Source organism: Gymnogyps californianus, chromosome 11, assembly GCF_018139145.2.
Source record: "Gymnogyps californianus isolate 813 chromosome 11, ASM1813914v2, whole genome shotgun sequence".
In the NCBI taxonomy this organism is placed as follows: domain Eukaryota; kingdom Metazoa; phylum Chordata; class Aves; order Accipitriformes; family Cathartidae; genus Gymnogyps; species Gymnogyps californianus.
The window spans coordinates 24,111,103-24,137,643 of NC_059481.1; the positions used below are offsets into that span (position 1 = coordinate 24,111,103).

The following is a 26,541-nucleotide window of genomic DNA, read 5'->3' on the forward strand; positions in this document are numbered from 1 at the left end:
CGGAAGTGGCGCCACGGCGCTTCCGTCTCCACGGCAAGGGCGGGCTTCCGCTCCGCCCCGCCCTTCTCCACAAAATGGCGGCGGCGCCGCTACTTGCAGGGACGGGCCGCCGGGGCGGAGAGCGGTGGCCGTCGGCCACTTGAAATCTGGTTATAAAAGCAAGTTGCGTGAGGCCGGGAAGGTTTTTAACGCTCTGCACGGCCCCGGGGTCGGATCCTGCGCCACGGTGGGAAAGCACAGATAACGCCGCATCTCCCACCGGTGACCGTGCCGGTAATGCAGAGGGCCGCGGAGAGCACACACCACGGCGGTGACGAGTCATCTTTATTCAGTCAGTGGCGGATTTTAGCGTGAAACACCACACAACAGGCGTGCCCCCTGTTGCCACACGGCCTTCTCTCACCATCACGTGTTTATAAACTAGTAGCAATAAGCTTCCTGCTTTGTTCATTGGTTCATAGAAGAAAATCGTCCATTTCTTCTCCATTTGCATTAAAATACCCTATTTTTTTAATTAAAAAAAATACTAAAAACATTTAATGAAAATAGATAAAAACATACAAATCACAGCAGTCATCTTTCTCTAGAGAAAGGAAAAATCACCTTCAAAAGAAAATTAAAAAATCGCTAGAAGTTACACCTGTTGATTGGGAAACGGCCACCTGAAGGAAGGGGTGAGCTTTGTTGCGGCAGTGTCTTAAAATCGGGTAACTGCGGGGCATTTCCACTGCCCAAGCAGCCCCCCCTGCTGCTGACACCCCCCCCGGCAGAGCCGCGGGGCCTTGGTGGGGACAGGGCGAGCGAGGCATGCCGCCAGCCCACCGCAGCCGGGAGGAGAAGGCAGGAGTGTGGCACTCGGCGCAGGGGCACGCTTGCTTTTGGCCGGGGAAGAGGCGGCACGGGTCTTCCTACTGCAAGAAGCTGCGTGCAAGCCAAGGAATCTGCCTGCAGGTAATGACTTTCAGCAGGCTGGTATTCCATCTTGTTCTCGCTTTCTTGATTTTAGCATTCAGAAATTCGTACACAATCAGTCGCTCCGTTTCCTATGCCCACTTTCCCCAGCCTGCGCTCTCCTCTTACACCTGAGGTACAGGGTAAGATGCACAAGCAGCAAGACCACACATATTCTTGCCACGTTCAATAAGGAAGTACCTAAAAAGAGAAAGAAATGCGTATGAGTGAGCGTTCCCTCCTCTGGCAGGGTCAGCACGACAGATAGTGGTGTAAGACAACTGCTCTCATTAGGTGCAAGCTCCTTTCTCATGCCAGCGCGAGGAGCAAATACCTGTGACAGAGCGCAAATACCTGTGACAGAGCTGTTAGCACCAGCAGTTAGCCAGGCAATGCTACTCCCTGTCCCCCTTATATCACAAACTAGCAGAGTTAGCACCTGACTCTAAAAAATTTCACTTGCAGCTGGAAATACTTGCAGAGCTGGAGTGAAAACTCACTCCTGGCACAACCCGTTCTTCTCTGGCCGTGTAACCACAGAAGAGGCACAGTGCTCTCCTGGCACCAGGCGAACCGGCGGTACGGCGGCTCTGCACGCACTGGCTGAGCCCCTGGTGACAACGGCATGTCTATGGATCTAAGGGTCTGCTCCAACCAGTCACCCTGGGACCGGTTTGTAAAGCAACATCTCCTTCGCTGCCAAGGCTGGGATGACTTCCCCTGCGTCTTCCCAGAGTACGAAACGGCTGCGAGATTTCAGCTTGAGAGCGTAAGGGCGACCTGCGGGCTGATGAGGGTGGGTGGAATCCCACGCACATGGCTGTCCTACAGGGAGACCGTGGTGGGTCCGGTAGCGTTGGGACCTCCTTACCCCTCCATGCCCCACAGCGGGCCCCAGGAGTTCTTCACAATCCAGTAAGGAGTCCCATTTTCTTCTCCATACCCCACAGCGAGGACAGCATGGTTCACCTTGTCAGGAGTGTGCTCACATCGTGGGCTGCAAAGAAAAGGGAAAATAATGTAGATTTGTTAGGTGAAAAAAAAGCCTATAATGAATCGTGGATTAGCCAGCATTCTTGATTGCACTCCAACTGCAAAAAGAACTAATGGGTACTCTGAACTTCCAGTTGTGGAGAGTAGGGAGGGAAGCCAAGAAAAGGAGATGCTGCTCTGTTTTCTCACTCAGAAATTATTAGCGGGCATATCTGAAGTCAGGGCAATAGGCTACACGGACCTTTGATCTGAGCCCCTGGTCCGGCCTCTTGTTCAGAATTAACATCAACATTGTCACACAAGAATGAGCTACAATGAAAAAAACTGAGCAAAGGAATTTTTCCAATGAAAACCAGAAGCTCTTAGTGCATCCCAGTAATGGTTTGTTCTGCCCCAAAGTTCAGGGGCACTGTTCCGCATTTTGCACGGGGAACAGCTAGTTGCTCAGTCTAAATACGTTTCCTAGTGTTTCCTCTGAATTTCCAGCTTTCATCAAGTGCAATTTAAAAGTTGCCGCCTGTGATATAGAACAAGACAACACAAGGTACAAGGTCCCATCTCTAGGGCACCTATTTTTAAACATTTTCAAATTGCAGATAACTAAAAGATCAATAATCCCCACAACAGATTTACTTTCCTTGAATCTGTTAACAGTTGGTCTGGGGAGCATAGGCTGAAACCACTGGAGCATCAATTACTCCATATGCTCTGACTTTAAATCTACCTTAGACTATAAATCTACAAGATAACTTTGCGTGTTCCTCAAACTGGAATCCTATGACAAAGGATCTTGACTGTCTCACCTGCTTTCACACCTTACCTCCGCCTGTTGCTTGCCTTAAACTTTGACATTACTGTCTTTATTTCAACAGCAAAGCCACTTGAATTCACGGTGCTGCCTACTCTTTCCCTTGCAGCTGCCTCGGGCAGATCACTCATGCTTAGACTCTTAGTTTAATTTTCCCTGCAGTTCTACGTGACTGAGGATTCATTAGTCTAAAGTATTTTTCTAGTTGTCTCCAAACATGCACTTTCCCCATTTCTTGCCTAATAGACATCTATCCTGCCACAGTTAGCTTCCATAGTCTTTCCAAAATACAATAATCATCCTTTTAAGTAGCTTTTTGCCTCAGCTATAGGGCCAGCACAACATTCGAGACCTTCTGCTAAGTCACTTCATGTCTCAAAACTAATTTTTTCATCTCTGCTTTTTTTTTTTTTACATGTCCAGCTGCAGAGGCAGGTAAGCACCTAATGGGATTGGCACGGGGTGCTCAGGGACCTGCCTGCCTCTAGCCTGGAAGAGCCGCCCGAGTCCCAGGAAAGCTTGCTTTGGTTAGGGCTTACCCTAAATAAACCAGATGTGTTCAGCTGCAACACCTGGGCTGACCCTGCCACCATCCACAGCTCAGACACACAGACACGCACGTCAGCCCTGGAACAGGCTTCCCCCAGCTCTGCGGCAGGGCTGCAGAAGGATCTCCCGAGCTCACTGACTCGCTGAGCTTCATTCCAAATGCAGACTGGTCTTCAGGTTGGACTGCTTCCTAGCAGTAAATTAGTTGCAAGCACACTGTTCCCTCTTCCCTGTGCTGTGCTCTCATCCCCCTGGGAAATCAGTGTATCAAGGCTCAGTTTACTTGTTTTCTATCTTCTGTTTAAAAGAAAATGCAAGAATGCAGTCCAGTGTCCCTGCGTCCAGTGCCGCATAGCGGGAGAAATGGGGATGCAAGCGATTCCAGCCCTACACCTTCCCCTCACCCTCACCTCCCAGGTTCAGAAATACTCACTTTGAATAGACTCCTTTTTTGTAGTGCATGAAGTTAGCTGTCACCTCAAACGCAAAGCTCACCGGGTTGTGTTTCCCCACAGCTTCTACCATGCCATCCTCGTCATACTGCAAGAAGAGGATCCCAGGGTCATTTATCTCCTGATTACGCTGGGACCAGTCAGGATCCCCGGACCAGCAGTCAGAGCACAGTGGCGATGGCTCACCCTGGCTTTCTGCTTGCAGACAAGGAAACAAGTGCTGCTTGCATTGAAAGACAAGAACCAAGACTTTCTTACAGTCTGGAGGTGCACCCACTGTGGGAAGCGGGCAGAGACCTACTGCCTGCATTCTGACTACAGCACTTCATTGGTGCCACCTTCAGAAAAGGGAGTCAGCGGCGCGCAGGAGAGGAGGAGTGCGCACGCCAGCGGCTCGCTCCTCTCCCAAGAGCAAGCAGGCTGCAGCTTGTGCTCCAGAGCCTGGCATACCTCAGGACATCCAAGCACCTTCCAGGTCAGGCTTGGCACAGCCCTGGAAGTTCGGAAACGTAGCCCTCGGGGGCCTTACCTGTGTGATATTGATAACATCCTTGACAAACGCAATAGCCTTCTCCGGCTGGAACCTGCAGGTGCCATTCTGTGCAGACAGAAAGGAACTGGTGTTAGAGCCTGCTCTGGACCCTGCTCTGCCCTGCAGAAATGCGTCTGAGCTGCGCTGGAAATACCTTGGCCCGGTACGGGTAGGTGTCCTCCCCCATGAGCCCTTTGTTATACAATATGTATTCGAAGGCTTGGCTTGGCAGGCCCCTGCAAGACAACACAGCCAGAATGCAGATTAATTAGGATGGTAACGCTGTGGCTTCTGCAGAGCAAAGCCATCAACGTTCCCCCGCAGTCCTACAGACTGTTCCCACAAACTGGGGGGAAAGGGAAGGACAGCGTGTATCCCAGACCCTCTAGAGGCATAAACTCCAGTCTATCCCTGCAGTATCTCCCTGTCTGGGACTCCAGGCCTAGCCCATCACGCTGTTTGGCATGGTCCTACATAGGCACAGGAAGACCTCATTCTCAGGGGTGCCTAATCCCTGGGGGAGGACACCAAGACAGGAGCCCCAAAGGTGCGAGGCCACCTCGCCCACACAGCACCAACTGTGCCAGCTCAGCTCTGCAGCCTCGCACACTGGAAGGTGTTTATCCGTGACCTCTGCCCAGCCTGCAGCCTGGATGCTGTGGCTGGGGTCCCCAGCTACACAGCACGGGGGAGGACAAGGGACCCCACATCTCCAGCAAGCAGCTGCTTCCTTCCCCCGCCACCTTTGGGGAGCGCATCTCACGGAGGGAAGAAAAAAAGAGAGTGTGATCAGGCCATGCTCACAAGGAAAGGACTAAGGAGGAATCATGAGAAAAATAAAAAGCACCAGCAGTGGTTTTACTCAGCTCTCTGAGCATTCCTCAGGGACTGCTTATCTTACAGAAAACAGAAGATTTCAGAAAGCTTTATCTTCTGCCTTCTCTAGCAATGCCAGTAGGAATTTACCAAAGGGGAAGCAGAGGTTTCTGTGGGTTCCTTAAAGCACCATGAGATGCGCGTGACCCATGAGCAGAGCAACAGACAAAACTCTCCTTGCTTTCCCTGAGCATGTTAAAGCCTAGCTACATAGCACCCGTGACTGCGATATCAGAAGAAAAACTAATAAACAAGAGAAACAGAGGTTAGGAAATGCTGGAGGTTTAGTGAAACATTCTAACCTCTAGGGAGGGTGAAATTAAAATAAGCAAACCAAACCAAACCCAAAACTGTTTTCCCTGACATGTCTCAGCCAAGGGAAAACTAAAACCATTCCAAGATCTGGAAGGATCCCGACACTAGATCTTGAGGAAGGCTGTCAATCGTGGAACATAAGATACTCTCATTTCTGTTCTTTATTACTTCATATTACTTACCCACTGCAGCCGTGGTTGTTAAAAGCCTGGGCGCAATCAACTAACTGTTGTTCCGCCTACGGAAAAGTTTTTTGAGTCAGTGTATATTCAACGCCTGCATTCAGAATAAGTGAGACAAAATGCAACCTGCGCGGCAGGCAACCGAAGAGCGTTGGTTTCATCTGTGCAGCTGGCTGTTCACCCGCTGCGAGCGGGAATCACCCGGCTGAACGGCTCCACATCCCGAGGAGGGGGACGGGGAAGACGCGGAGCCGGCAGCCCAGGATGCTCGGGCTGCAAGAGGCATTCCTCCTCACGCCTGCCAGGACACCGTCCCACCCGCGGGAGCGCTGGCTGAGACCTCTTTCAAAGGTCAAGTTTGTTTTTAACACTTACACCCAACCCTCAGCTATTCTGATAAGTCATATAAGCGGCTACTGTCTTTTTAGTTCTTCGAGAATGTAAGTCCTCTGGGAGTTTAAAAATAGACAGTCTCACAATGTGCTGCTTGCAGCAAGGAGCTCCTGCTGGCTGGCAGCACCAGACACTGCTCTAGCTAACCATGCCTGCTCCCAGAGCCAGGGACACGACAGCCTCCGGTTTCGTCCTGCTCCGAAAAGGGCTCTGCCCAAGCCCAAGGCAGCAGGACACTCAGACCCCGAGAGGGGATGGTGACAGGCACATCCTCAGGCACAGAGAGCTCCCAGCCACGCTGCCCCGTGCCTCCCCAGCAGTTTTGCTTGGCTTGTGAAGAGCTGCAAGGGGTCTGCAGGGCTGGGGGTGCCTGCCACAGCCACACGCAGTGATATACAGTCGGACTCGGAACAAGCAGCTGGTGGCTGTCCCGGACAGGAGCGGGCTGGCCCCGCTGGCAGCCCCCGCAATAACCGGAGGCAGGACTTGCCGTCAGTACACAGGAAAGGAAAATCTCTTACCAGAGAGAGGAGCTTTCCTGTTGCAATAGCAATAGCAGACTCCAAACATCCCGTGGTGGAAAAGGTCCAGCAGCTCCCGCAGAGGCCCTGTGTTAGGAAATGGAGAGGAACTGCTCCATAATGTGCCGCAGGGTCACCAGCCTTCCCGAAACACCGGGGCCGGGGCAGAAGGGCAAGCCAGGAGCACAGCGCTTCCACTCCTCACCGGCAGCTGGGCTTCGCCTTCTGCTTGGCCCCTGCCCAGGGGCCCACAGCCTCCCCCTTGCCCCAGCCATGGAGTGGCTCCCGGGGAAGCCTGCTTCCCTGCGGGCACGCACACCCCAGCACTCCTCCTCCTCCTGGCACGGTGCCCTGCCCGCAGCGGTTAGCCCCTCTCCCAGCCTGCTCTTGGTGCGTCACCAATGACTCCTCACCTGGTTTTTCACGGGTGTCACGTAATTTCCCTTCTTCCTCCAGTCGATGGAGTCGGGATACAGCCCGGAGCTGCGCAGGAAGTTCCCCTTTGTGGCTGAGCAGTTCTGCAAGCGAGGCGGGAGGGCTGCGGCAAGCCGCCGTGCCGGCAGACGGTGACCCACGGACGGCCGCCCTCCCCATGGTGGAAGGAGCGGTGACTGCCACGCTGCGCCTGCAGCCCTGGCCCGCTGCACGCCAGCCACTACAGCCGGGGAGACCTGGGCCAGCCCTGAAAGAGCACTGCTAGCCCGCACCCCCGGCAGCAGTGCCCGAGCTGCTCAGGGAGCTCTTATCTCCCCAAGCAGCCGCGCTCAGGCCTTAGGTCTACGCATAAAAATATAGATCAACCTGCAAAACTGAAAGCAGAAGTGACAACTCGGCTAGAGCCAGGGTCAAGAGCCAGAGGCGGCTGAAAGCTGGGAAGGCAGGGGATGGGGGGGGTTCACCTCGCTCTTACCCAGGCTCCGGCAGGACAGGGCACTGCACTTAGCAAAGTGGATTTCAGGCAGCACAGCGACGGGGTGCCGACCCGCATGTGGGTGCAGCTCGATGCAGAACCCCCCGCGGCTCGGGGTCCACCGTCCTGCCAGACCCCCTCCTCCCCGCCAGCGGCGCGCTCCCGTGATTTACCTGGGGCTCTCTCCACAGGTACAGCTTTTTAAATTCTGCGAAGGTCAGGTCTGAAAACTGGTTCAGGCTCACTAGAAGGAGGAGGAAACGGGAACGCTTTGCTCGCTGAGGATCAGAGCTCACAGCGAGAGCGGGCCGGGGCGCTGGGGAAGCGGCTCCTACTCTGGAAGCTGTGGTTGCCGGCGTTGTGCTCGTCGATCTGCCTCTTGTTGCCGAGGAAGACGCGCAGCCTGCGGGGGTACTCGCCCGGGCCGTACTGCCGGTTGTTCTGCGGGGGCAGAGCGCGTCAGCCGCCCACCGGCATCCCGCCGCTCCCGAGGGGTCCCCGCCCGCCCCGAGCCCCTGCCCCGGCCCTTCCTTCCCACCGCGGCCCGCAGCGGAGGCGGCCCCGGAGCTTTACCTGCAGCATCCAGGCCTTGAACTGCAGCTCCTCTGCGGGAGAGAGCGGGGAGGCGTCAGCGGCTTCACCGGCTCGGCTCGGCTCCCCCGCCGCCGCTCCGGCCCGGAGAGCGCCCGGGGCAGCGAGCCGAGCCGAGCCGAGCCGAGCCGAGCCGAGCCGAGTTACCCCCTCCCCTCCCGGTGCCCCTTTACCCTCGGCGGAGGGCGCCCAGGCGGCGGCGGGCGCCAGGAGCGCGGCCGCAGCCAGTAGCACGGCCCAGCCCATATCCGCGCCGAGCCGAGCCGAGCCGAACCGAACCGAGTCAAGCAGAGCCGAGCCGGGCCGAACCGAGCCGAGCCGGGCCGAACCGAACTGGGCCGAGTCTCCGCCGGAGGGGCGGGGCAGGGGGCGGGGCGGTCCGTCCCCTCAGGGGTTTGGGGGGGGGGGGGGGTGTCTGCGGGTCAGGCGTCGACCCGCCCATAAAAACATCCCAAGTCCCGGTTCACCCTGAGATAGAATAGATTTATTAGCAAGAGGTAATCAGGAAACATATATTTTTACAAAAAAATGGAAATATTTTTCCAAACAAGCTGTAAGTTGAAATAGTTTTAGGGCTTGAAAGAGAATTCTCATACCACGAGGTATTGCTTACAGCAAAAGTGTTCCGGTTGTTAGAGTGGAGCATGCCTGCCACTGTAAAGTTAAACTGTGTTTATATACTGTACAATGTAAAAAATACATGGTAATATTCACAGAATAAGCACTACATTACTATATTCCTGCTAGAAGGTGGTTAGACAGGATTACAGTATATGTAATAAAAACACTCGGTCATCTTTTTCTAATTCTACATCATGTTACTCATAGTGGTCACAAGGTATACGGATCTATAGCATATCAACAGAAGCTTGTCATGAGCCGTATGCAGCGAGGAGAGTCAAAGGGACGTTTCCATCTTCCCGACTTAGGAGGGACCGGGGGCAGCGGCCGAGAGCCCCCCCTGGCGCCGGGCCAGCGCGGGGGGGTGGCACAGAGAGAGAGGGCAGCTTCCCACGGAGGGATAAACTTTGACGCGTTCTCTTCCCCCGCCTTACAGAGCTTGCCCAGGGATGTTACTGCCGGCACCGTCCGAGCGAGAGCCGCTCCATGCCGCCCGAGAGCCCTGTGGGAACACACGGGGTCACCTGCCCGACCGCCGGCCCCCTCGAGAAGCACAAATGACAAAAATAACATCATCATCGAAAAGAAACCGGGACTCCAGCAAAGTGTCGATGCGTGGAAACCTTAAACGATGCGGGAAATCCTACGCGAGGTCTACTGCGGCCAAAGAACGAGGGGGGCGGTTTGCTTGGAGAAGCACATACGTGGAAGTCACTCCAGGGCGTCCAACAGAAACAAACGGATATATACAGTATGGTATAGCGTGTGTACACGAGCAGCCGCCGGCCACTGCTCCGGGCTCAAGAAGGCAGTTTGGGCTCTATTCGCAGAGAAGCTTCGTAAAGGGTTTCTTCGTCCATCACAAACGACTGGTCCAGCAGGTACTGCGTCACCTGGAAAAATGAGAGCCAAACCGTTAACGGGGAGGACTCACCTCTGCTGCAGCCGACGATCAGTGCTGAAACTGGGCAATGATAAAGGCCTGAGCGGTAAGCAACCGGTCGCAGAGAAGGGCCTGCAGTTCCTGCCAACCGACACAGGCATTGCACGTGCTTATCTCATCCCAGGATTGCAAAGTCTTGCCTAGTCCTCAGCTGCTCTTCTGTTTTTCTTGCTTAGTTTTCCTCTCTGGTACAATTTTATCAGCCACAAAGTTCTCTCCTGTTGAGAACACAAGATCCTGATAGATCCTGATAATTAAGGCACCGCATAAGTGAGGAACAACGTTCTTGCTGCAGGAATGCTGCTGACAGGGCAGGACATCTGCTCCGGCGCTAGCAGAAAATCTGCTCGCAATTCCTGGCAGATTTTTCCCAAATTACTTTTTGGCCTCGTTAGCAGCGCGGGGTGCGCAGCTCATGCCGAAGAGGGGCACAGCCCACGCCGGGCCAAGCCACCGTGCCTGGGGTTCGGAGCCGGCCAGCGCGAGGAGCAGCCAGCAGCAGAGCCTTTGCCCGGGAAGCGCTGGCAGCACAGATGGGGCTTCATCCCATCACCCACAAGAGCATCCCGGAGCTTCTGTACGGCTGTATCCCACCTCTGCAGGGAGACAGGGCGATGTGCGGCCACGCACGGCACCACCTGCACTACCCTTCCCCGCTGCACTTGGCGCTGGCTGTTTTCAGCCGGGTTTCTCGGGGCGGTGGGCTGCTTTCACAGACACTGATCCTGAGCAGGAGAGGCCGGGAGGAGGCAGGGGTTACCTGGGGTGCCCGGTTGGGAAAAGGCTGCGGCGTGAGCCCAGCCCCAGGCAGGTACCGACGGTGCGGAGGGCAGGGCTGGGGCTGCCCGGCGCTGCAGAGGCTAAAATCAGAGCCCGCAGCTCCCCGACCTCCGCCAGCCCGGCCAGGGGTTGTGGTCCAGAGGGACTCGGGCTGCTCCTGCCACCACACACGGAAACTGGCGTCATCGGAGGGCAGTTTGGCTCGGCCTGCTCACCAACAACATGGTAGCCAGGGCACCGGGCAGGTTCGGCAGATGCCTGCGGGGCAGCAGCAGTGTTTCAGGAGGGTTTGCTGTTTCTGGAAAAACAGCAGTGCCGGCGACAGCGGAAACCCCCACAGCAACCAGCCCAGTTCCTGGGTGGCTCTGCAGTGCTGCGGCAGAGGAAGTGCGAGGGTGGCTGAGACCTTTCATCTCATCGCATGTGTGGGGGCCACTGCGACGTGGAGGCCACCCAGCACCAGGCTGCGGGGGGGGGTGGGACATGCTCTGCTCCCAGCCTGCACCCCCAGCCTGGGGAGGGGGTGCTGCCCCACAATAGCTATTTCTCAGCACCTCCAGGGTGGGCTCTGCGGGTGCTGGGATAACTCAGCTGCACGCGGGGGGCCCCGGGGGGATGCAGAGTCTGGCCCTGCTCTGTGCAAAGCCCGCTGCAGGGAAAGGGGGGCACTGAGGGAGGGGCAGCCTCTGCGCCCTGTCCCGGCTGTGCAGGCATTTTACAAACACACAGAGCAGCCCCAGGAGCACTCTGGCCATCCGCCACGCTGCCCGCCCTGCCTGACGGCTGTCGCATCCGGGTGTAGCTGCTGTCTACAGCAACGCCTCTGCTGCAGCATCCTGGGGGAGGCACGGGGGAGCCTGCTGCAGCCGCTGCAGCCGCCCTCCATCCCCTGCACCGCTGCCGACAGCCTCCAGCAAGGCACAGGCACTGCTCCCGGTGCAGACGCACCAGCCACGCTCCTGCTGCAGCGGACGGGCAGCAAAGGGCAAGGGAGCGCAGGGTGCGAGGGCAGCGGTCCCAGGAGCCACCAACACGTGTTACTCGTTCCCATGGAAGCGCCCCATGGATGGGGAAAGGTACAGCTTGTTTCACCCCCAGGTAAAACACGAGCTCCGGCTGAGTTCAAGTCCTGGAGCTGCTCTCCCACAGGACGGGGGCACCTCCGCGGAGACCTGCACCCACACTCTTGCAGTGCACAGGTCTCTGCCTCGGCCAACGTTTGCCCAAAAGTGGCTCACAGCAGAGGACGGCACCATCCCCAGCGCCCACCCGCTCCCCGGGAGCCCTTCCAGGCTGCTCCCTTGCTGCACTGCCCGACCACGGCCACGCTCCAGCCCCAACTTGGCAAGACCGTGCCAGACTGCTGACCCTTGTGCCCACGATCGTGGTGACTTGCAGAAAGAACCAGAGCAAAAGGGCAGTCCTGTTGGCTGGGAAGAAGTGACAGCAAAGCTAGGGACAGGCAGGGACAGCGCTGACTTGTTCTGGCCAAGGCTCTGACGGCGGGAAGCCACATCCTTTTGCTCACTGCGTAGGCGATGAGTTCTTTATGGTTTGCGTGGCAGGGCACACATGTGCTGAGAGGAGCAGGGAGGTCACTACATGTCTCCTGTGCCTGTCCCCCTCCGTTATGCCTCGCCTGACACAAGCCCTCACACCTGTACTGGTTCTGCTAGCGTTTTCTGTCTTAAATTTCTTACAGAAGCATCGTATCTTCCCCAACGGAGCTGCCAGACACTGAAGGCTTAGACGCCGTGATTCGAGAGGGAGATGAGGAGGAGAGGGAGCGCGTGGCTCCCGGGACAAGGCCGTACCTTAGGCTGGTGCTCAATCTTGTAGGAGGTTTGCTGGAACTGGCGGATCTCTCTTATGATGTGTGAAATCTGTCCGGAGATAAAACACAGAAGCTGTTTACAGCACAGCCATCGCCACCGGCACCGCATCCCAGCACCTGGGAGGGTGACGGGCAGCCGGTGCAGCACGCTCCGTCCGCACCTTTCAACCACAGCATGACACAAAGGGCGTTTTTGCTTCTTCCAGACACATCCCTCACCAGGGACAACCCCGGCTGCGTGCACGCGTGCAGGGGGACGTGTGTGGCCGGCTGGTGCTGTGCGGATGCCAGCCGGCTGTGGCGACTGCGCGGGGTGGGCAGAGACCTGGCCAGTGCCGCGGCACCGAGCCGCATCCCTCCAACCCGGCCCCTGCACGCCCGCCGCAGCAGGGCTGGGAGACTCACCATCCTCATTTTGGAGAAGTTCACCAGGCCGTCCTCGGTGTAATTCGGGGTCCCCTCCTCGATGAACGCCAGGTCGGTCAGGTACATTCCCAGGTAGGGGACGCACGGAGGGTCACAACTTCAGGAGCAAACGAGAAACAAATAAGAAAGAAAACTGCCTTACTGTGGGGCTTTGGAGCGGGGAGGAGGGTCGGGCTCCACAGTTAGCAGAATTTGAAGGATTCTCTCTAATATATAGAAACCCTAGAAGGAAGCCTCTCGCTGGGAAGGCTGCTGGTCTCCTGGGCCACATCCTGCAGCTGCTGTCCCCACGGGCAGGGCAGGACAAGCACGAGCTGCGGCCGTGCCCCGCACGAAGCCGTGGGCTGCAGGAGGTGAGCTGGGGGCAGCTTCGGCAGAGGGTTGGGAAGATCTTTTGAAGCTTTCCCTGCCGGCCTTGGCCTCCACAGCCAGCAAAACCCCCGACGAGAGCCGAGGGCAGTGCAGGCGCTGGGCTTGCCCCCCACCCTTCACCCCGCACCCCAGCCCAGTCCCCCAAGGAGGATCGCCGTGCGCTGCTGATGGGACAGGGCCCGCGGGTGTCTGCCGTGCACGGTGATGCACAAGCCCATGGGGATGCACCAGCTCCAGGGCAGCTCAGCACCCTGCTCCCCATGCACCCACGGCACCGGGATCCTCGACTTGCGGGACCAAGCGAACACCAAGTAACAACGATTTGGGGAACCTGAGCGCTGGCAGAGAAGCCCGATGCCATCTCTGGTAGGGTGCGGGGCTGGCTGCTATTGCAGCTCCGCCAGCTCTCTGCTGTGCAACACTCTGACTCGGGAGCCACCCCAGTGTGCTGCCGATAAGGTCCATGCTAGCTGGAGTGATATGTGCTGTCTGGCGGGAAACTGTAGCTAAATATCGTACACTTCGGGGTTTAAACTTTGAGTCTGTAAGGGGAGGGGGGAAAAAAAAGTTTCCCGGTGTCTGACAATGATTTCCCCCTTTGCAGTCCCTTTTATTCACGTCCTTCCACACTGCCGCTCAAAGGAGCAGCTCATTACTCGGGATCGCTTTGCAAGCCGCTGCCCTGTGCCAGCTAAACAAGACGCACATTAGCGCAGGCTCTGAAATGATCTACTGAGCAAAGCCCCAGCCTGCAGTGCAGGAGCCGGAGTGGGATCCAGGTCCCCCAGCACCGCGGGGGCCCCGGGCTGGCCGTCAGCAGCCCCCTCGCAGCAGCAGCCGCAGGAGGACAATCGTCGTTCACTCACTTTTTCAGTGCCTCCCTCAGGTTCTTGAACCTGCCCTCCGACGACACCAGCTTTTGTAGCTTATCGATCAGAGCCTTCGTCTGCAAGAAACCCAAAGTGTCGCTTGGAGAAGGCCCTGGAAGAAAACCCCCATCCCCACGGGCGGGGAGGGTGAAGCCTGCGGAGCCGCAGGGTCGCTCCCATCCCGCCCTGCCCGCGGCAGCCGCCGGGGCACATCACCCCTGTCCGGCTGCTCGACACCCTTGCAGGTACAAATCCTGCCCCGGCCGTTACACCCATTACACCTGGTGACATCCAGAGGAGCTGAGCAAGCACTTGAAAGCAAAGTTCCTCCAACACTTAATAAAGACAAGCTATGCACATGTTTCCTTCCCCTGCCTCCCACCTTCGCCAGTGCCTGGTTTAATTTACAGATTTATCACTTTGCAGGAAAAAAGACGGTGTTTCAGATTCAGAGGAGCCCACACAGTGGTTCTGGCTTGGCAGCCCCCAGCCTCCGTCAGGCTCTGCACCGTGCAGGTACAAGCTATTTCTGTACCAAATAACGCAACACAAGAATTCATTTTGCTCATCCATAATTGGTCTGCAAAGACCAGAAAACCAGTTTAAAGAAGCGTCTGTGTGTGTATACAGCTACAATGACTCTTTAGAAAAGGTTTCTTTAACTGCACATCTGACCTGCAGGATGAATACACCCGACAGCAACGCGGGGTCTGAGCTGCTTGCACCCCACCTCCCTCCTGGGAAAGACCCACAAAAACCTTACTCTCTTTTCTAACTGTTTTTTCAATGCATGTGTCTTATGTCATCCCAACACCATCACCCGCCGCCCAGCCCACCCTGCCCTGCCTCCCCAGAAGAGGGTCAGCCCCGCGCCCCTACCTGCTTGGAGACCTTGAGCCAGGTTTTCTTCAGGCGGAAGATGGCACTGCGGTTGAGGGAGGAGGTGATCTCCAGCACGGCGTTGTAGTTGTGCAGGCACCTGCAGATGTCCGCCACCGCCACCCACTTCTCGATGGCGCTCACCCGCGCGTTGATCTCCTCGTTCCGGAGGATCTCCGACGCTATCAAGTTACTGACCTTTGGGGAGACACCGGTCCCAGCCCACGTGTTAGGATGACTTTGGACGACAGCTACGCGCCCTCCAGCCTCGCAGCGTTTTTTAAAAAGATTTCCCTTCGCTGCAGTAGCCCCAGCAGCAGCAACTGCACCAGGAGGTGCTCCACCTGCAGCGGGTCCCCAGGGCACGTAACTTCCATGGAGCATGAGTGGGGACAGGTAAACCTCGTACGTCCCAGTCCCTGGCTAACACCGGGGGCAGGTTGACTGCGCTGCCTCGTCTTTGCCTGTCTCCCCGTCCCCCGCTGTGGCTGCACTTACATCATTAAAGTGTTTTGTGTTCTTCATGATGTAAGGAGTCCTTTCGTTCTTCTCAAGCTTCATCCAACCTTGCCCGAAGAACTCTCTGCAAACGACAGCATTCAGGTCAACATTTAGTTCCCATTTTTCTGGGACACCCAAGCCCTACAAGTTCCCCTGCACCCGCATGGGACGGAGACGCCGGGGCCTTTGCTCCCCACGCTGCCGGAAAGGGACCGCACGGATGCGCTTGAAAGTGCGATGGATGTGGGAGGCTCTCCCCGAGCCGGTCACCCCAGGGACGCCAGCAGATAAGCCACAGGGTCAGGCCTCAAATCTGGGCTTGAGCCCAGCCTGGGCTACTTGCAAACCAGGTGGCAGCCGGGAAGGCTTTGTACCCTCTGGGTTTAGCCTGGGCCAGGCTGGCTGCGGTGGAGCGGACGGCCGCGGAGCCATGGGTGACCAGAACAGCCCTTCCTCACTCGTGGGGAGCACTCACTCATACGGGATCTTCTTGAAGACCAGGTGATCGAGCAGCGTCAGCTGTTCTGCTATTTCCAGGGCCGAGTGGTTTTCAAAAGGTTCTGCTTTGACTCCCTCAGCCTGAGTGACAAAGGCAACGATGAGGGCTCATTGGTTAAGAGCACAGTAAGAACTTCTACATTTCATGCACATAAAACCAAAGCCGAAGTCGGACTCCCAAGCCAAAGGCTTTTTCCCGTGTGCGGTGCCGTGCCGGTCCAACGGTCCAGAGGCACCGCATCCCGCATCCTGCCAGCGCTGAGAAGTGCTGGCTTCACACAGCCCTGCAAACCTGATGGTTTTAATTACGTTATCATCCATGCACATGTACAGACACAAAATTAACTAATCTTCTCTATTTAAGTAATTAGGTGTCAGCTACGGAACAGATCCCTGCACACCGACTTCTGCAACCGCTGCCTTTTTGCTCTACATCTGTTTAATTAATAGAGCACCAGGGGATCCCACCGGAGCAGTGCTGCTGAGCTGCTGCCTCGTGCCCAGCTACCCCTGCCCGGCAGCTCAGCCAGCCTCGCCAGCACTGCTCCACCAGTGCCCGTGGGGTCGGCAGCTCCCAGACCCTGCTGCTGCTTGGGACGGCTCTTCCAAAGGACATCCAGAAAAGCAGGAGAACAGGCACACCCCCTGTCCCCACTGCCTGGCTCTGGCCAAGCGGTGCTTGCAGGCATGGGGGGACTCAAGGTGCCCCGTGCTCGGAGCCACCCGGGCTGACAGTGAGAGCCTGCGGCCCCAGACCTGCACGGAGCGTGCACGGGCTTTGCTGCGCTTCGGCACAAACACAGCCCGAACTCAGGGTCCTCCCAGCAGGGAAATGTCTAAAAACCTGCCACAGCATCCCTCCTCCTGGAAACGAGCAGCAGCGTCTCTCCCATCCGGGTCCCAGGAGAGGTGATGTAGCAGCTCCCAGCACGGGGGGTGCACAGGGAAGAGGGGCCAGGCTGGCATCGTGCCGGGATGGAGCAGCGTGATCGGGAACTGCGGGCGGCTCTGGGGATGGAGCTGCGAAGGCCGAGGTGCAAAGCACGGAGTGCGCGGGGCAGCAGGCACAGGGTGGGTGCGGGTGCTCTGCGCTGCCTCCAGTCCAGCCAAGTTACTCCCACAAGCAGCCCGGACCCTCCTCACTGCCCTCACTGCCCTCCCCAGCAATTCCCGCAGGCAAACAGCAAACGGCACGGCCCTGTCCCGGCTTTGCTCAGGGATGTCGCGCTGAAACACGAGCTGCCGCGCTGCAGTGTCCCCTGGCCAGAGCCAGCGGTGCATGGGGACGGTGGTGCCAGGGGACCACGCTGCGGGGTGGCTGGGGGTGCAGGACGTGCAGGCGATGCCGTGGGCCAGCTGAGCCCTCTGCTCTGGGGTGCTGCTTCACCCTGAGAAGAGGCGTCGCCTCCCTCCAGCACCCTCTGCAAAGCAGGGGTTTGGGAAAAGCAGAGTGGCTCCAGGCACCCACGGGCGAGCCGGCCCCAGGAACCGTCCCGGCCAGCACGAGTTAACAGCCCGTTGCAAAATGTCCTCCTGGCCGCGCGAAGGGGGTTCCAAAAGCGGCTCCCGGGGAGCAAACACCAGCTGGGCTTCCTCTGCAGCGGCTCAAGGGCCCCCGGAGAGGCTGCAGGGGGGTGGGTGCACACTGCGGGGTGCAGGCCATGGGGTCACACCCTGCCAGAGCACAGGGTGCTGCTGACAGCAAACACTGGGTGGGCAAGCAGCACCGGTGGCACTCAGCAGCACCGGTGCCATGCAGGAGGGCTCCGAGCACCCTGGAGGGCACCCCAGCCAAGGGTTCGGCACACAGCGCAATGCACACACCCAGCTCACAAGGAGGGGGCCGGGGAACCCACAACCCCAATCACTCCAATGTGCACCCCAAAACCCAGGGCTCCCTCGTGTCCCCACTGCGCCTTTGACTGCAGGTCGCTGCTGCTCAGCTGCTCAGATTGAGGGGCAGACCGAAACCCTGCGGTTTCTTTTGTCTTCTCTTCTTCAAAGGAAGTTTCCAGCACCCGTGGTTACAGACAAAAGCTTAAAAAAACGCCAAGAGGGACCAGCCACTCCAGAAGCCAGCCGGCAGAGCCAGGGGACAGAGCCGCTGTTGTTTCAGGTGCACCAGGCCAATTTAAAGTGGCTCTTGGGTTTTTCTGGGAGGAGACATTGGCTTTTTTTTAATGCAACAAATGCACTGCAGCCACCCTGACGGTTTTAAATCCATCGCATGTTCCCAGGGCTCTGCTCCCAGGGGAGCGGCACCGATGCCAGCCGGACCAGTGCCCGTCACTTGGAACCAGTGCGCAGCAGTGCTGGCGCAGGTTTGGGGACACAGAGGACACAGTGGAAACCCACAGGGTTTTCCTGCGTCCCTTGGGCAGGCACTGGCAGCAGCAGGCAGGCACGGCTCCGTGCCCAGTCCAGCCATCCTGCCGATGGTGCAGGAGGACTAAACAGCTCCTGGGCTGGATTAGTGTTGCCTCTGCCCGCAACAGATCCAGCTGTGCTCACAGCTGGCCCCATCCCCAGAAAACCTTTCCCTGCTTTGTAGCCGTATGCCCGGACAGCAGGCTTGGAGAACCACTCTCCACCAAGCTGGGTGCATGGGAGCGCAGGGATCTTTAGCTGTTCCCCTACCACCACACCAAGCTACCAGGCGGAGTGATGAAGAGAAAGGGTATTTACCATCTGTACAACCTCCTCCAGGGTTATCTGATTGTCTCCTGGATCCTCCTGCGTCAAGGTCCTATGGCATGAAAAGACAGCGTTACTCTGGCTGGGAAAGCATCAGACCTGCACAACTCCAACGGGGCTGCAGCACGAGTTCGTGGTTTTTCACATATTAAACACTCGGCCTGCATAAGAACGCTTCTAAGTCCCATTTCCCGTTTTAAAGAGAAAAAAACTCCTTAACCAAGGCCACAGCTGGCCCTGCATGTGTCACTCCTGCAGCAAGACACGGCTGCCTTGGCCCCAGCACGGGCTGGACACGTGCCTGGGTGGCCAGAGCCGCCCCGCTCATCGGAGGAGCCTACAGCCCCTGGCCACGGGGAGCCACGGTGCCGTCCCACTGCCCGACAGCGGGAAGGGCCACGTGCTCGCTGGGTTCAACACCGCACCTTGGCCGAGCCTGCACACGTGCAGGCACGAGGGTGGGGGTCACACCTCGCCCGTGGTCCCCGATCAGGTCCTGATGCGCCGGGGAGATGGATGCAGCCAGCACCGTCCGTCCTCCTCCTCGGCACCTCCCGAGCCCCAGGCCCTGACCACGGGCACAGCCCCTCCCGGAGACCTCGTGCCTGCTCTTATCCCAGGCAAGAGCGGGAAGCAGCCGCCAAGAGCCTGGCAGAGCGTCCAGGAAAAGCAACCTCCCCCCCCCACGGCCCTTCACCTTATGATGTTGGCAGCTGCTTTCCTCTCCTGGGTCAGGAGCTCGGGATCGTGAATAACCTCCTCCAGAAAGCCGATCACTCTGAACTTCAGCTCCTCGTTGGTTTCAAAGTCCTGCCAAAGCCGGCACAGTCACAGTGTTAATGCACTATAATCTGAGTAACACCGATTCCCAGCAGCTCCGCTCCCTGCCAGTTTAAACCCGGCCAAGACCGATGGCCCCGCGGTGCCAGTGTGGGCGGCTGCTGGGCCGAGGGCAGAGGCTGCCTCTTCCCTGCAAAATCCCAGCCCGTAGTGCCCGGCAAACAGGAACCGGCCAGGAAAGCACCGGGCTCATTCTGTACCATTGCATTGGCATCACCCGGCCTGGGAGAGGTGCAGGGGCTTCCCAGTGACAACCAGTACGGCACGCTCCCAGTGCCCCCAACAACCAGCGGCAGAGAGGGACAGGGACAGCAAGGAAAGCCACGTGGTTTCCTAACCCTGACCCCAGAACTGGAACCCCCTACCAGAAATCCAACCCAGCTACTCCACTTCTACCGAGCCCAGCCGGCGGGATGACCGCGGATCCCGGCTCCCCCCTTTGCACACCGAATATGCAAACACTGCAATCCAAGGCCTGGACCCCTGCTCCACGCTAGGGGCTCCCAGCTCCCCTGCTTCGCAGTTTTCATCTCCTCCCTGTGTCCACTCATTTGCTTAATTAAAAAAGAAGTGCCAAATTGTCTTTCCAGCTGGAGCCCGGCTGAGCCACCTGGCATGCAGCCGAATTCACGCCGGTGGGGAGGGAGAGCCCCCACGGCGCCGACCCCGGCCCCCGCTGCCCACCTGCGAGTGTTTGGAGACCCAGTGCCGCAGCACGTTGAGGACCCGGTTGGTGGCCGCTCTCCGGATCACGAACTCCTTGTCTCCATTCCGCTGGTCCGTCGGAAAGCCTGAAACTGCCAGCGACCCCTTAGCACAGCTACGGCTCCCTCGGGAATTGCTTATGGCTGCTGCCAGGACTGCCAGAAGGAGCAGCCCCACCTTCCCAAGCATCCCTAAGATGCCTCTTAAACACAAGCGCCGGGGAGGCTCCGTGTTAGAAGGCAGCGGGACACGTGGGGCCGCACGGGCAGCCCGGCTGCGGGTGCGAAGGGTTGAGCTGCCTGCAACCTGCACGTTCCTCGGGCAGCCCCCGTGCCCAGGCACCCGGTGATCACAACCCAGAGCGAGTGGGCGCTGGGCTGTGGGTGCTCTGGCCTCCCGCAGAGGGAAGAACCCAGCCGAGGGTTCCCAGTGGAGGGAAACCCAGCCGAGTATGGTGGAAACAGGCACCCCAAAAACGTGTCCCCGCTCTCTTGGCAGCCCGGGGCCAGGTACCTGCGCTGGCGAGGGACATCCTGCGGTACTTCTCCTTGGTGGGGGTCCCCTCGTTGGCTCCCGCCGTGGCGATGGCGAACGCGGAGGCAGCGGACAGGGCGCTGCGGGTGCTGTCGAGCTCCCGGCAGGATGTCATGACCACGCCGTTGTTGTAAGAAAACAACGAGAAATCTGGGGCGGGGGGGGAAGAAAGCCAACACCACTCCGGCCGCCGCCGCAGCCCCAGCCATGTCCCCTCCCACAGCCCCGGCCCCCACTCGCCAGCCCCCCAGCACGCAGGCAGCCCCCCTGGGTCGGGGCAGGATGGGAACAGGGCTCATGGAGGTGGTGGGTGCAGACAGGCAACGCGGGGCTGCTCCTCATGGAGAGCTGGCTTTCACCCCGCCGGGGCTGGGGCAAAGGAGATGGGCAGTTTGGATGCCACCACGCCGTAAAAATTTATCCAGCACAGCTTTAGCAGGAATTAAACCAACGGGGTGCTATAGACGGTGTTAAGATAGCTACAGGGGAGACTCGAGCAGATAAATCGATGCTCGATGCCAGTCCAGGCTTATGTCTTGAGCAGCGTAACTCGCTCCCAAAGCACCAGATCAGCCCCAAGAGGGGAGGAAAGGGGTGAGAAGACCCGGTAAGATGCGCAGACTAGCTCTGCGATACGGGCCGGAGAGTTCGGCATTTCCCTGTCCCCTTGCAGGAAAATAAAGGGTAAAGTCCTGCTCCTTCTCACGTCTCCTTCAGTTTTACGCCTGCACCTGTAGCAGCTCTGCACGGCCAGGCCCAAGGGCAGCAGGCAGCCCTGGGCGACCCCTGAGTGGGACAGCTCTTGGCTCACTGTTACCTGATGAATTTTTGCACTTGATGGACTTAGGAGTCGTCGGAGATTTTGTTGGGGAAGTTTCAGCTTCTGCTTCATCGCTCTGATTGGGATCTGTGTCCGACTCTTCCCTGACAGTTACCTCTGAGCCTGGGAGGAACAGGGAACCAGTTACCATCACCGCTGGACAGGTGCACGTGCAGCCGCCTTTTAGCTCTTCCAGATTTTCCTAAAGTCTGAATCATTCTAGCTGGGCACACAGCAACCAAGTACAGGAAAGGTACAGAGTCCCACAGTTACTTTGGGTTTTTTTGGGGTGGGGTTTTTTTGGTTTTTTTTCGTTTGTTTTTTTGTTATTACAACGTACTCAGCTTTCAGGTAGCACACAACCCACAGGAGGCAGGAGCTCTCCATGCCATGCACGGTGCATGCATCGCCAGCTCGGAGGCTGTGCCTGGGGCTGGCGACGGTGAGCCGGAACTGCGGGTGAGCCCCGTGCGCAGCGATGGGGTGGGATGCAGTACCTCCCTCGCAGGGCTCAGGCGCTGGGCAATCACCCAGCGCAGGGCTGCGGGAGGAGCTGGGGCAGCCTGTCCCCCCGTCTCCGGCTGGGCTGTCCTCTGCCCTCCCCTCCAGCCACCCCACAGACCGGCTTCGCCCCTCTCGGAGCCCCTGCTTGGGCACCGGGGCGCAGACATACTCACGCAACCCGCAGCGAGGGAGAGGATAATGTTGAGGTGCAAACAGGGGGGCCGCAGCCTGTTCCCGTTTTTGTTAAAGACAGGGAAACTGCTAGCAGTGCCGGAGTCATGCACACAGCCTTGCTAGCACAGGGGTCCAGCCCTGCGGCAGCTGCCCCGCGCTGAAAGGTCCCACCTCGGGGTGCTGGGTGTGATCCCAGCAAACGGGGCAGCGCGAGCGCTGGGCTGGTCCCTGCCCTGCGAGTGGGGAGCGCAGCTCAGCCCACAGCCACAAACGCTGCGGTGAATGCTAAAGTCAGGGGGTCCCCGGGGTCTCCACTGCCGAACCACTCCCGCGGGAGCGCCCACCAAAACCGGCCCCCTCCCTGCCGGCTGCCTGGGCTGGAGCCCACCCTGCAAACCCACAGCCACTTACTTTGCTTGCTCGGCAGCGGCTCCTCTTGCTTTTCTGAGGCTGCTTCTCCTTCATCAGGGATTTTATTGGGATAGTTACTGGACACGTACAGTTTGTTTATGTCCAACGTGGTCTTACTGAAGGGAGCCATGGAGGAGTACATGCTTGCATAGCCGTTGGAGGAGCAGCTCAGAGCAGCCAGGTCCAGCGCCTTCCCTCCTGTGATGATGGGGATGTTCAGGGAGAGCTTCCTCCGCCGGCTGGGGGACGAGGACTTGGTGATGGAGAGAGGGGGAGGCGAGGAGAACTTGCGGTTGGCTCGGGGGGACTTGGGGGGCTCGCCGTACAGCAGCTTGTTGTTCTGGCTGTTTGCAAACAGGAGCTCCAGGGACCTTGGCAGAGAGACAGGGAAAGGCTGAGCTCGCACCTACTCTGCCTGAGAGGTTGCGGAGATCCCCCGCCGGCAGCTCCAGCAGCGCTGGGTCTCCGAGGCATCCCCCCGGGGAACAGCAGAGCCAGCGTGAGCCCCTGCCACCCCGCTCCCACCGCCTGGCCCTCCCAGGAGCGGGGACACCGGCACGAGCAGAGCTCGGGTTTATCTGCTTCCCCGATTTGCAGGTATTACAACTCATGGGGACGGGGTGAAACAGCCCTGGGGCAGCATTGGGGCCAGGCAGGTCTGGGGAGCAGAGGACTGACTTGGGACAGAAGAGGGGACGGAGGAGTGATGCCACAGCCCCCCCATAAACCCTGCCGGTCCCTCAGGGGCAGGACAGGTCACTGGCGCGGGCACTGCAGCAATGCCGCACGCAGCCTCACCGTGCGGGGATGGCACTGATCGGCTTCTTGTAGATCGTGATGAGCTTGTCGAGGACGACCAGGGCGGTGGTGAAGACGCGGTACGAATGCAGGAACGTGTTCAGAAAGTCAATGCTCAGGAACCGCAGGTCCGTCAGCCTCTCCAGGAGCCGTTCCACGCTTGCATAGCGGATCTGCAGGACCTTGCAGGAATTCATCGTTTTACTGAACCTAATGTCAACATCATCACAATACAAGCTGGCATCAGACCTGCAGAGAAACAAGATATCTGTGGTTCCAGCCTGGAACGAAACCAAGAGCTGCTTCACGCAAGCAGCTTCCCCCCGAGATGTGTGGGGACCACGGAAAGTGGTACAGGTCCTCGGCAGCGAAGGAGCCGCGTTCATACGGGGCGTCCCTACGTAAAACGCAGGCAGGAATACTCCCAGGGGAAAGCTAGGAAATCCGCACCCCAGAACGACGGGTGGAAACATTGCACAGTGCTCAACAGGCAGAGGTTCGTGCAAAAAACGTGGAGTGACGGTCCCTGAGGGACACCCATGAACCAAGACCCTTCCCCGTGTGTGACGGCAGGCCCGCAGCAGTGCGGGTGGTCGATGCAGCAGGGACACCCTCCGTGCTGCCCCATCCCACCGGCTGTGCCCGGCCCCCCTCGTGCCGCATGTGTCCCCCCTCGGGCCAGGGCAGCCCTTGCACCCCAGCACCCACAGGGACGACAGCCCCCTGCGCCCCTCTCCTCCGGGAGTTTTACCCCCTGCCTTTACTACTATTATTTTTTCTCTGAGCTCTCCCCTTCGACCTTCCCACCTCCCCGAGCACAGGCCCACACAAATCTCCTCTCCCCGCTAATTAGCGCTCCTAATCGCCGTGCTGGGAACAGCACACCCGAGCACCTGAGCACATGGGAAAGCTGCCGGGCTCCCAGGGCTTTCGGCAGTGTTTGGCTGTGCCACAGCTGTGCGGTGGGGCCGGGCACAGCCCGGCGCTCTCCGCAGCGCCCGGCCGCGGCAGCACTCACTTGATCATCTGGGGGACGGTGACCTTGGAGTTCTCCTCGAAGGCGTTCATCATGAGGCCGTTGCAGCGGATGTTGTCCACGCACTGGAAGAGACACGGGTGGGAGGTGGGAGAAGATGGTGGCAGCGAGGGCAGCCCCGCTGCCCGCCTGGCTTGGACGCACCATAAGAGAGCCCGAGCTTGGTCTTATCCAGACAAGGCACATCCTCGCTGGCTGCATCTACCGTGCCTGACGGGAGACCAGGGCTGGGAGTGCGCAGCTGGGAAGGGCAAGAGCTTCTGCCTGAAAATAGGAGCTTCGTGATCACGTTCCTGCATCCCTGTTCTGGGGGAAGCATCACCCAGCGCTGCTCCCCAGCTCTCCCACTGTGGAACTGGCCCAGCCTCAGGGTATGCTGGCAGACGCAAAGGCATTGCGAGAGTTGCCAGAAACCTGCTCTCATCCTTTACTGCCGTAATTAAACTCCCCTCCCAGCCTGCGCTGCTGGATGCTCTTGGAGGGAGACCCAGCGAGCAGCAGAGCGGCACCGGTCCCTTCGCTGCCAGCTCACCACCCAGGGCTTTGCTGGGCCGGAGCGTGGGCTGGAGATCCCCACGCAGGCAGGACCAGCCCTGGCCCCTGCGGAGAGTGGGACCAGTGGCTGACTGGGGCTGGGAGCCACCACCTCCCTGCGTGGGGCCAGGCCCCAGCTCCTGCCCACGGCTCTCCTCGAGGACCGAGGCTCGGCAAGGGGACACAGGCAAGGACGTGGTACAACAGAGGTGGCCAGGAGGCAATCCCTATTTAACCGGTAACTTTCTCTCTTCCTCCCACCTGGGAAAAAATATCTTCAAAGTCATTTGCATAAAGCAAACGAAGAGCAGGTGTTAATTGTACCACGGGTCTGAGTCAGAGGAGAAATCCAAACCACATATCTACACGTGCAGGCAGAGCACCGATGGGACAGACCCTGCTCCCACCCACTGCGGCTGTGTCACCTTCCTCCTCCACCTCCTCCTCTTTGAGCTACCAGACACCACAAAGCTTTCGGCCATGGCCGGGCTCTTGGTGCACCCCAGCTCCAAGTCACCCTCTGCATGGAACCGCTCTCCCTGGGTGCCCAAGGCTTGGTGGTCCACCCGTGCTGTTCACAGCAGCCCGATGCAGCGAGACCTCAGCCCGCAGCAGGTCCCGAGCACCCCGATGGTGCTGGGAAAGCACCCAGGGTGCAAACCCAGCCGGGTGCTACCACCGCAGCCACAGCCTGAGGGCAAGCAGCAGAACGGCAGCCGCGCAGCAAACGTCAAGTGTTAATTCTGGGTGCCCAAAGCCGCTGCCGCAGCCTGCGTGGGGGCAGCCGAGCAGGAATCCCGTGGCCCCCGGGGGACTCTGTGCCCCAACACCTCCTCCCTGCCGGGTCCGTCCTACCTGGCTGATGTCGCTGGTCCACGCAGCCTTCTCCTGCCTGGACGAGGCCACGAGGATAACCGTAAAAGATGAGGAATCTTTTGGCTCCACCACGATTTTGAAGTCAAGATGGTCGATGTCTTGCCCTGATGCTTTTGCTTTGGAAAACAAAAAACACACACGGTGATTGTGAAAAGATTTCCCCACCCCCTCTCCCCCAGCATAGGTTTTATTAACGTTTTAAGGAGTTTATTGCATTTTGCGGGTTGTCTGCGGTGGGGACGGGACAGGTTTGCTGGGCAAAGGCTCCGTGTTTGCAAAATAAAGTCTGCACACCAGGAGCGCAGCGTGGCCTCACTGCTGGGGCCCTGGTGCCATGTGCCAGGGGAGAACCCGGCTCCCCAGCACGTGTTAGAAAACTCGTAATGAGGACAAGAGAAAGGAGCCTGTGCTTTTTCACAAGTCTGCAGTTAAGTGGGCATGGCTGAGGACGTCCAGCATCTTTGCCTTTTTCCACTTGCTAGCACTGAGCTGTGACGCTCGCTGCCTGCCTCAGGCAGGTCAGGTTTGCATAAATGTGCATCTGTTCGGTTCACAGTAAATAATTTACTTAATTAAATCCAGCCAGTAGATCATGACTTCCACAATCTGTTCAGCATCTGAATTTGCTCCAACTCCGCTGCAGCTGGTTTTATGCCACACGGACGGATGGCAGCAATGTCCAGGAGGACACCACGTCCGTGACAGGGGATGCCGGCAGCACTGACCACGCTGCCATCGGTCCCCAGCCACGGAACACGGCAGCTGCCTCCAGCCGGGGAAAACACTGCCGGGGCTGGTAGCAACCTCACGCCAAGGCTC

At 58.5% G+C, this 26,541-nt stretch overlaps 2 protein-coding genes across 3 annotated transcripts in view; both read right to left on the bottom strand.

Annotated features, from left to right (window-relative positions):
- Nucleotides 1-486: 486 nt before the first annotated feature.
- Nucleotides 487-8,335, bottom strand: CTSH (cathepsin H). Its single transcript, XM_050902929.1, has 12 exons — nucleotides 8,247-8,335; nucleotides 8,056-8,087; nucleotides 7,818-7,923; nucleotides 7,656-7,726; nucleotides 6,986-7,090; nucleotides 6,573-6,659; nucleotides 5,659-5,714; nucleotides 4,440-4,521; nucleotides 4,283-4,351; nucleotides 3,735-3,841; nucleotides 1,823-1,948; nucleotides 487-1,152 (listed from the first exon to the last, which is right to left on the bottom strand). The coding sequence occupies exons 1-12, from the start codon at nucleotides 8,317-8,319 to the stop codon at nucleotides 1,077-1,079; spliced, it is 990 nt and encodes a 329-aa protein (XP_050758886.1). The 5' UTR covers nucleotides 8,320-8,335; the 3' UTR covers nucleotides 487-1,076.
- A 234-nt stretch (nucleotides 8,336-8,569) lies between these two features.
- The window catches only part of RASGRF1 (Ras protein specific guanine nucleotide releasing factor 1), a 44,547-nt gene continuing 26,575 nt past the window's right edge, over nucleotides 8,570-26,541 (bottom strand). Inside the window, exons 12-27 of one of the 2 annotated variants that reach the window (XM_050902928.1) lie at nucleotides 25,702-25,838; nucleotides 24,295-24,377; nucleotides 23,277-23,525; nucleotides 22,479-22,849; nucleotides 21,387-21,512; nucleotides 20,549-20,719; nucleotides 20,015-20,121; nucleotides 19,188-19,300; nucleotides 18,482-18,542; nucleotides 15,774-15,877; nucleotides 15,296-15,380; nucleotides 14,798-14,995; nucleotides 13,916-13,995; nucleotides 12,657-12,774; nucleotides 12,232-12,300; nucleotides 8,570-9,587 (exon numbers count right to left, since the gene is read on the bottom strand). In XM_050902928.1, coding sequence (XP_050758885.1) covers nucleotides 9,495-9,587; nucleotides 12,232-12,300; nucleotides 12,657-12,774; nucleotides 13,916-13,995; nucleotides 14,798-14,995; nucleotides 15,296-15,380; nucleotides 15,774-15,877; nucleotides 18,482-18,542; nucleotides 19,188-19,300; nucleotides 20,015-20,121; nucleotides 20,549-20,719; nucleotides 21,387-21,512; nucleotides 22,479-22,849; nucleotides 23,277-23,525; nucleotides 24,295-24,377; nucleotides 25,702-25,838 — 2,165 coding nt within the window. In that variant the 3' untranslated portion in view covers nucleotides 8,570-9,494. Of the gene's footprint in view, nucleotides 9,588-12,231; nucleotides 12,301-12,656; nucleotides 12,775-13,915; nucleotides 13,996-14,797; nucleotides 14,996-15,295; nucleotides 15,381-15,773; nucleotides 15,878-18,481; nucleotides 18,543-19,187; nucleotides 19,301-20,014; nucleotides 20,128-20,548; nucleotides 20,720-21,386; nucleotides 21,513-22,478; nucleotides 22,850-23,276; nucleotides 23,526-24,294; nucleotides 24,378-25,701; nucleotides 25,839-26,541 lie in introns of both variants that reach the window. The other variant, XM_050902927.1, reaches the window with a different exon arrangement.

Coding starts and splice junctions, on each gene's coding strand:
- CTSH (XM_050902929.1), bottom strand. CDS start 8,319: ATGGGCTGGGCCGTGCTACTGGCTGCGGCCGCGCTCCTGGCGCCCGCC. Junction 3,842..4,282: donor ATGTTATCAATATCACACAG/GTAAGGCCCCCG, acceptor CTCTTCTTGCAG/TATGACGAGGATGGCATGGT. Junction 1,949..3,734: donor AAAAAAGGAGTCTATTCAAA/GTGAGTATTTCT, acceptor TTTTCTTTGCAG/CCCACGATGTGAGCACACTC.